Source organism: Rhinopithecus bieti, unplaced genomic scaffold (assembly GCF_001698545.2).
Source record: "Rhinopithecus bieti isolate Rb0 unplaced genomic scaffold, ASM169854v2 scaffold_13710, whole genome shotgun sequence".
Lineage (NCBI taxonomy): Eukaryota > Metazoa > Chordata > Mammalia > Primates > Cercopithecidae > Rhinopithecus > Rhinopithecus bieti.
Window position 1 is genome coordinate 2,046,204 of NW_016807962.1, and position 9,167 is coordinate 2,055,370.

Sequence of the window (9,167 nt, forward strand, 5' to 3'; positions counted from 1 at the left end):
TTCCTTTGTCTTGTTATATATCTATAGCCCACCTATTTCCAAAACGGACTTGAGGTGACTTCAGTATTTATGTACTGTATGTATTTGTTTTCATAATTGAGGATGTATTCTGTTTATGTTTTTTCATTTGCCTTTATAGGGGACACATTTTTTATTTTTTTATTTTTTATTTTATTTTTTGAGACAGAGTCTCACTCTGTCACCCAGCCTGGAGTGCAGCGGCGTGATCTCAGCTCACTGCAACCTGCGCCTCCTGGGTTCAAGTGATTCTCCTGCCTCAGCCTCCCAAGTAGCTAGGATTACAGGCACCTGCCATAATGCCCGGCTAATTTTTGTATTTTTAGTAGAGATGGGGTTTCACCATATTGGCCAGGCTGGTCTCGAACTCCTGATCTCAAGTGATCCACCGGCCTTGGCCTCCCAAAGTACTGGGATTTTAGACATGAGTCACTGTACCCGACCTGGACACATTTTTTTTTGGATCATTTTCTTGATGTTGGAATTTTATGATATTTCCAATTTTTTGCCTGTTTTTGATCTTGAAGGTACATTCCAACTCCAAAGTTTGGTGGTCAGGCAAAATTGTCTGAGGAGCACAATGAATTTGGATTTAGAGGCATGGAAAGAGCAAACTGCCAAGAAGGCAAGCTGAGTTTCCATCAGCTCCTAGTTTACAGTGTGGGATAGGGAAGCATTCGTGGGGGTTGGACGTAAAAGACCTGGCTTCTGGACCTGGCTCTCTACTGAACTGCCATGTGACCCTGGCTAGGACAGTGAAATTGTCTGGGCCTTGAAAAATGTGTGCACCCTCAGGAAGTTAGGCAATTCTAATGATGGTAAATCTTTTATAAATTGTAAACCACTGTAGGTTTCAAGGTGACATGATATTTCGCTCTCATTTGTGGAGTACCCACAGTATACTGGACCTTGCTGTATCTTGTTTAATTGCCAATTACTCTGTGAGGTAGCTGCTGTTCTCCTTTTACAGTTGAAGAAAGTGAGGCTCAGAGAGATACATGGCAGAGCTTAGAATAGAATCCAGGATAGTGTCTTTTGTGTCACACCACACCTCCTATTATGGGTTAGTTTTCTGTCAATGTCTCCAGATCCTCACTGAATGTATTTATGTAATTCAACCAGGACAACTTCTTGGATCAGTGAATTTTGCATTGTTTGACATTCTTAAAGCATCTAAATTGGTGTCTGATTCCCAGAGGTTGTGATAGGCATATTAGTGGTCATAATGGTAATAGTAACAACAATAATAATTGCCATTTATTGAACATTTACTATGTGCTTTGTGTTTATATACATGAACTGATTTAATTTTTACAGGGAGGGCATGGTATCCCCATGTACCAGATTAAGAGAGTGAGACTCAGAAACATAAGTAGCTTGTACTTGTCACAGTGCCTCTGCCAGTAGCACATATTTGGCACACAGAACATGTGATATATGACTGAAGGAATGACATTACTGAAGGTCACTCAGCTATCAAGTGTTGGAGCTGGAACTCAGACCCAAAGCCTGAGTTCTTAACCTCTGTGCTTCATGCCTCATAGGTAGCTCAGCTGTGTGCGTCCCTCCTGGCCATGGGATGATTGTCATGTGCAGTCCAGACAGTCGTAACAGTTTCTGTTGTTCAAACATTAGCTCATCTGTTATCTCATGTGTTCTCTCCTAGTGGCCTTGTTCCCAATGTACCAGATGACCTAGATGGCATCAACCCCGATGCTAGGTTGGGAAATGGTGGTAAGTACACAAAACCAGGCCTTCTCTTGAGTAAAGAACAAGGAAAGTAGACATTAGACTGTGAGCATCTTGAGCTTTCATGTCTCTGGGGCCCAGAGGCTTCCCTGGACTGGCATACAGTAGGTGCTGAGTATTTTTTGTATGTATGGATTTGCTCTGCACCTGCTTTCATAAACACTGGACTAGAGGAATTGTTGTCCTTTTGGCCATACTTCATGAGTTTCATTTGTTGCTACTAAACCTATAGGGACTCAGTGAGCGTTTGCTGAACTGAGCAACTGCATGGAGGCTGGACATTGAATTGGCGGCTAGGCCGGTGGCTGGAGGCCCAGGAGAGCTGCCATCTGGACTCTAGCATGCCAAGACCTTCCTGGCAGGCTGCTGGATCCTGTTTGCCGGCTGAGGCCCAGCATTCCTACACGGGCCTGCCCTTTGGAGACAAATAGCTGGTTAGACCACAGGAGACGGCACTGAGTAAACAAGTAGCGTATTGTGTTTAAGCTGGATTATGAGGAGACTTTGCAGTTTGGGTCTAGCTAAGCATTCTTCATAATTTTTATTTCTGAAGAAAGTGAATGCTTAAGCATCTCTGTGGGTAGTGCTAGTTTTTGCAAAATATCTCTAAGATATTTTGACTTGTGTATTTTTTTCTCTTTTCCACAGTGCTGGGATATGTGCAAAAGGAAGGAGATTTTGGAGCAGACAGGAAAAGAGTCCCAAGGTTTATTTCTGGAAAATCCCTTAACTTACAGGGCACCCTCATGTTTTCCTCAGGAACCTATTAACTTTTACTTTATTTTTACTTTTTATTTTTTTGAGACAGGGTCTTGCTCTGTCACCCAGGATGGGAGTGCAGAGGTGCGATCACGCACACTGCAGCCTTGACCTCTTGGACTCAAGCGATTCTCCCATCTCAGTCTCCCTAGTATCTGGGACTACAGGCGTGCACCAAGACATCCGGCTAGTTTTTGTATTTTTTGTAGGACGGTTTTGCCATGTTGCCCAGGCTGGTCTTAAATTCCTGGACTCAAGCGATCCACCTGCCTCAGCTTCCCAAAGTGCTGGGATTATAGGCATGAGCCACTGCACTCATTGGCAACTTTTACTTTAAATGCAAAATCTAACAAGTCTGATGTGAGATGGAGTCTCGCTCTGTTGCCCAGGACTGCAACCTCCGCCTCGTGGATTCCAGCAATTCTCCTGCCTCAGCCTCCCGAGTAGCTGGGATTACAGGCATGTGCCACCACGCCCAGTTAATTTTTGTATTTTTAGTAGACACAGAGTTCACCATGTTGGCCAGGCTGGCCTCGAACTCCTGACCTCAGGTGATGTGCCTGCCTTGGCCTCCCAAAGTGCTGGGATTACAGGCATGAGCCACCATGCCTGGCTGGCTTATTTCTTAATTTAGCCAATAGTATACATCTGTTTCATGCCCGACCCTGGGCTCAGTGCTAGAATTCAACCTCAAACGTGTTTACATTTAAGCTGAGAAGATAGACAAACACTTATGAGAAATCATATGATCAGTGTCAGGAGCAAAGACGTATCAAGTGCTGTGAGAGGGGATTAAATGGAGATTTCCTCTGGTGTGGAAGTGAGTCAGGCTAGAGTTTCACAAGAAATTGATATTGGAGCAGAGACCTGAATAAGTCGGATGTAGGTAAGGAAAAAGGAGGGGATGAGCATCCCAGACACAGGTGAGGGCATGGCCCATTTGAGGAACAGGAAAACAAACCAGTGTGCTCTTCACAGTCTGCTCTGCCCATTTCTTAGCCTCTTTTCTGCTAAGTGGTTTCTGAACACCATCCCCACTCCCACCTCTGTGCTTTTGCCCGGGCTGTCTCTCCTTCCTTTTGTTCCTCATCTGCCCAGTTCCTGCTTGCACCCTCTTTAAGACTCAGCTCAAAGCTCACCACCTTTTTTGGCTCTCCCCAGGCTAAGGTGTACTTTCCTCTCTCAGCATTGTGTATTTCAGTTTGTCTCCTCTCATTTCATTTATTCCTGTTGGCTACTTTTAAAGTATCAGAATCAGACTAGTTCTCAGTCGCCTATACTCCTTCCATCCTACTCCAAACCACCATGGCCTAGATTATCCCAATGTTCTCCTAACTGGTTTCCCTGTTTCTCTCCTAAGCCCCTTACAGTCTGTTCTCAGACAGGCAGCCAGAGGGAGCCTGTAGAAACCTAAGTCGAATCATCTTACTCCTTAGCTCCAAATCTTCCAGTGGCAACTCAGAGTCCTTAGAAGAGTCTAAAAACTGTATACAGTCTGTCCCCGTTTACCTGTCTCACCTCCTCTCCTGCTGTCCCCCTTTGTTTATTGAGCTCCAGACTATTGGCCTCTTGACTGTTCCACAGACCCACTGGGGACCATACTTCCACCTCAGGCTTCTCTCTGAATGTGGAGAATTCTCCCCCAGGTAACTGGTCCTTTCTCTTCAAGTCTGCCCATATGTCACCTTCTCAGTGAGACCTTCCTTAACCACCTTACTTAAAATGGCAGTCCTCACCCCATGCCTCCTATTTCCTATCCTTACCTACTTTTTCTCCATAGCATTGATCACCTTTTAACATATTATGCCGTTGTCCTTTCGTTTTGTTTATTGTGTTTCCTCCCTCTAGACTATCAGCTGCATTTGTTTGTTTTATTTCCTGATGTTTCCACATCTAGAAAGGGGCCTAGCAGAAAGTGGGCTCTCAGTGCATATATTTTGGAAGAATGAACTTATTCTCTCAGCACACATTTACTGAACACCTACAAAGTGCCACGGGTATTCAGCCTGATAACAGTTAGTTTAGATCTCCATCCTGCCCACTCGATAGGGAGCCTCTTGGGTGCAGGATTAGTGTCTCCTTCACCATTGTTTCCTCAGCTCACAGGATGGGGCTTGGCACCAAGTAGGTGTGTAATACATGTTTGTTCAGTTAAAGACGCTGCAGAGAGATTTGGTTGTTGGCACAGTCTTTAAAACAGGTCAGCAATTTCCGGTCCACTGCTTGCTTTTGAAAATAAACTTTTATTAGAACGCAACCACTTTGTTTCTGGATTGTTTGTGGCTGTTTTTGTGTGACAAGGATTTGAGTAGTTGTGACAGATTTTAGGCTTTGTGTATGGCTCACAATGCCTAAAATATTGTCTGGCGTTTTAAGAAAAAGTTTGCCAACCCTGCTGTCAAGTCAGTTAGACGTGCTTTGTTGTAATTACTGACATGAGAAGATGACACTGTTCAGTAAAGTAATTTCACGAAATAAGGAAGTATGTATCAGGACAGTCTGCTTTGCAAAATGCCTGACGTGTTTGCTGTGTTCATCCTCTGACATGCGCATTGTTACTTTGGGGTTAGTTTAAGTAATTTGTAAATTAATGGTTTAGAGCTTTCCCTGGACTAAAATCAGTAAATCACAACAGACAGCAGGTACCAGCCGCATGCACTATGGAAGCAGTTCATGTTGTTTTCCTCTCTGGGCTCTGTTCCTCAATAGGAACCTTGAGCAGTTTGCATGCTGTGACGTTTTCCTCTCTTTTACCTTTTCACAGTGCTCCCAAATGTGTCAGAAGAAACAGTGTCTCCCACCAGAGCACGGAACATGAAGGACTTTGAAAATGTAAGTGGAAATACCAAATTACTGTCCCCAACAAATCATGTCTGCTGCCCCTGTCCAGCCAGACCCAGGAAAGCTGTGTTTCTTGAGATCTAAGTTCGGTGATGCCAGAGGTAGGAGAGGTGCCATGTCTCATGGACATCCTCTGTGAGACTTTTACGTCCACGTGCAGTCAGCCCGTTATACAAGGGCCAAATATAGGTTCTGATGGGATCAGCAGTTTTCAGCTTGGGGTGAAACTTTTAGTTTTCAACTTTGGTTTTCTAGTTTGGTGTCTTTCTGGTGTCCTAAAGGTGAGGATGTTTCCGTGTTGCACAGTTGAGGGGAGCTGACATTTGTCAAGGGCCTTACTATTACTATAAGGCATGTTATTTATGGTCCTCTATTTGATGCTCACTGCAACCTTTGAGATATTTTGTATTATTCCCATTTTACAGATAAAGAATCTTAAGACTAGGAGAGACTTGTTTATGGTCGTATAATAGATAAGTGTCAGAGTTGGAATTTGAATCCAGGTTTTCATTAATTCCAAAGCCATTATTCTTTCCACTGCATTGTGCCTCCCCTTGCATTTTGTAAACTTTTATCTTTGTTGCTCTTGAATGAAATGTGAGTAACCTGTACCCAGTACTGTGTAGTTTTTTTTCTGAGAATGGATTACTTGGTGATAGATTTGGCTTCAATGCCTAATGTCTTCCAGCATTGCGTCTTTCATTTATTAGTAGAGGGGGTTTGTTGTCAAGTAACAGAAAAATAAGGTTATTTTCCCAATTCCAATTCTCTTTAACAAGTTACCTGTTCAGTGCTCTCATTTATCATGGGAAGAATTAGACCCTTCTTCATTTGTAAGCAAATGAAATCCATACTCTGCAAGACACAAGAGATATTTATCGGAGAGAAGATGGAGGACACAGAGAGAAGGACATTCCACAATTATGTTTCTCTCTCCCCAGTTGTCTTTACAGAACAGAGCGGTGCTGTCTCTGGATTTAATTTAGAATACTCATTACTGCTAATAGTTATCTGCAAACCACCAGTGACCAATTGAAGAAATGACTTGTCAGATCTCTAATGGAAACAAGTAATTTCTGAGCTTTGAGTTGTTATAATTTCAGCTGTACAACTCGATCTATGCTGTGGGGTCTGGGGCCTCAAACGAATGAGATTTGATTATTCTACATCGTGTATAATTAAAATGTGCTCTACTATTAAATGGTTGTTCCTGTTTTATCATAAGAGTAATAACAACTACTGTTTATTGAGCTCTTGCTCTGAGCTGGGCACTTTAAGTGCTAAGTTCTTTGTATATGTTACTTTAATATTAAAGCGGCTCTGCAAGATGGTTATTTCATTTTTGAAGGGCACTGCTTTACATTTTATTTCTAAATTGGAAAATTTCACAGGATATTAGAATTTTGGTTTCACATCTTTTATCTGCTTATTGAACGGAAAGGAATCCCAGAATTGAACACAACCCTCTTTATTGTATATAGCAGAAACTGAGGCCCAGGGATGTGACATGGCAAAATTGTTCTCAGAGGCAGTCTGTGCTGCCTGAGGCCCATGGCTTCTGGAGCCAGGCTGCTTATTTGTCCACATCTCCTGGGTGCCCTGTGGCCGGTCACTTAACCTCTCTGTACTTCCCTCATTTTAACAATGGGCATGATAACAGTACCTACTTCATAGGGTTGTTAGGAGGATTGAATGAGTGAATATTTGCAAAGCACAGAGTACGTTCTATGTGTTTGCCATCACTGCTTCTTCCTTTTCTTACTGTTACTGTTACCATTACTGTTACTTTTTTCCCCTCTGCCATGTGATTCAAGTTCCCCTTGTTCAGATGTGTTTTTGGTGACCTAAATCCTGTTTTTCTTGAAGGTGAGGGAGAGCCTTCTATACCACCAACATGTTTTAGGATTTATGTTTTTTTCTTTATGACTGTAGTCCTTTGGCTGCTGTTAGGTTTTTATGGCATTAATATTTTTTATTGTAGCATTTTCAAGAGCAAATTCTGCGGCCGGAATTGAAATGGCCACAGTGTTCTCAGTGTCTCCCTTTCAGGTCTTTATGAGTCACTGAAATTTTTCATTTGGCCTGAGTTATGAATGCATGATCTCTGTGTAGTGGTAGTCTGAACTTTCTGTGGGATGCTTAATAGGAAATGCTCTTGACATCTAAAGCTAATTTTAGAGTCAGCAAGCATATTAAGGAGGGGGCTGAGATACTTTGGATTTAAAGTGGAAACTCATGATTCGTCTTATTCTAGTCTCGGATGATTGATATCTAACCATCAAGAGTTGCGTTTAGTTGGGGGCTGGCAACACATAGGTCCCCTTCTGGTTTTCCTCAGAGTTCATCCATTTAATAAACATTTTTAAATGTACGCTACTGTGCCAGGCTCTCTGCCAGGGGAATCTGCAGTGGATTAAGACCAGATAAGTCCCCCTATCCAGAGGCTCACAGTCTGATTAGGAAGATGGATAGAAAAATAGTGCAGGGACAGAGGTAAGTATAGGGTGCTGTGGGGCCACAGAGGAGGGGCTATGACTCGGGGTTCAGAGAAGCCTCTCTGGAGGAGATGTTGCCTGAGTTGGCTCATCAGGGACAGGTAGGGATTGATCAAGTGGAGAGAGTTAGGGAGCATCCCAGGCATAAGGACTCACATGTGCAAATGCAGAGAGAGGCATGACAGGGTTTGATGAGTTCAGGGACCTGTAAGTTCTCTTTGGCTGGAAGGAGGCTGTGTGAGACGAGTTGAGAGGTGAGGCCATTGAAGCAGGCAGGGGCCAGCTCCTGCAGGTTCTTGAACGTTACACTGCTTTGTTTGGTTTTTGTCCTGAAGATGAAAGGGAACCAGCAATGGATTTTAATCTGGGGAGAGAAATGACCAGAATAGTGCTTTCGAAAGCTTACCAGGCTGGTGACTATGAGGAGAAGAGTTTGGAGGGGAGCAATGCTGGTGGTAAGGTGATGAGTTAAAAGGCTGCTGTGGTGGTGTGGGCCCAAAGGGAGGAATGTGGAGCTAAGGGCATGGAATGAAGGGATATTTAGAACAGAGTTAATTTCAGAGCTGGAGGAGCTCTAGGAATCATCTCTTCCAGTCTTTTCATTTAACATGTGGGGACTCTGAAGCCGAGACAGGGGTAGGGACTTATCAGGCTTTGAACCCAGGTCTTCTATCAAGGAAGTCCTTTCTGTTTCATTGGACTGTTCTGTGCAAATACTCACTCTGGCTTGTGAAAACCACATGTCTTCTTTTTGGTCTTTAAACTGGTAATCCATTGTCTAATATCCTTGTTAGCTGAGGGTATAATCACCTGTATGGCAGGCCTTATGGTAGGAAGTAGGTAAATCAGTTGCTCTTCTATGGGAGCCTGTCTTACTGGTCTTCCCTCCCTAGACCAGAGGAGGCCTCGCGGAGGCAGCATTTTGTGAAGGCCTGTACCTGTTGTGACTTGTTCTGGACACTAGTATCTTGCTTTCCCTTTAAAAAACATGTTTTTTGGGTGAGTGGGGAAGACCCAGAATCTGGTACAACATATGCTGTCCAAGTAGCTATCTTTATGAACATATGGAAGAGTTTAATCCTGGCTTTTGACAGGGAATGACATGGATAGCTTTCCATTCTCAATACTGATAGATGGCATTATTGGCTGTGTAATATTAAATAAAGGCTTATTAAAAGGGATAGATTGAGCCATAATTTGTAAAACCTTACTGTGGGACATTTCAAGTTGTTTCTAATTTCTCACTTTTATAAACAAAGCTGTGATGAATCTCCTTGTGCGTGTATCTTTTTATAGTTACGTGAT

At 43.1% G+C, this 9,167-nt stretch overlaps 1 protein-coding gene across 1 annotated transcript in view; it reads left to right on the forward strand.

The window, feature by feature from the left end:
• The window catches only part of CDK5RAP2 (CDK5 regulatory subunit associated protein 2), a 200,627-nt gene that overhangs the window by 6,780 nt on the left and 184,680 nt on the right, over positions 1-9,167 (forward strand). Inside the window, 2 exon segments of the mRNA XM_017884203.1 lie at positions 1,685-1,752; positions 5,291-5,358. Coding sequence (XP_017739692.1) covers positions 1,685-1,752; positions 5,291-5,358 — 136 coding nt within the window.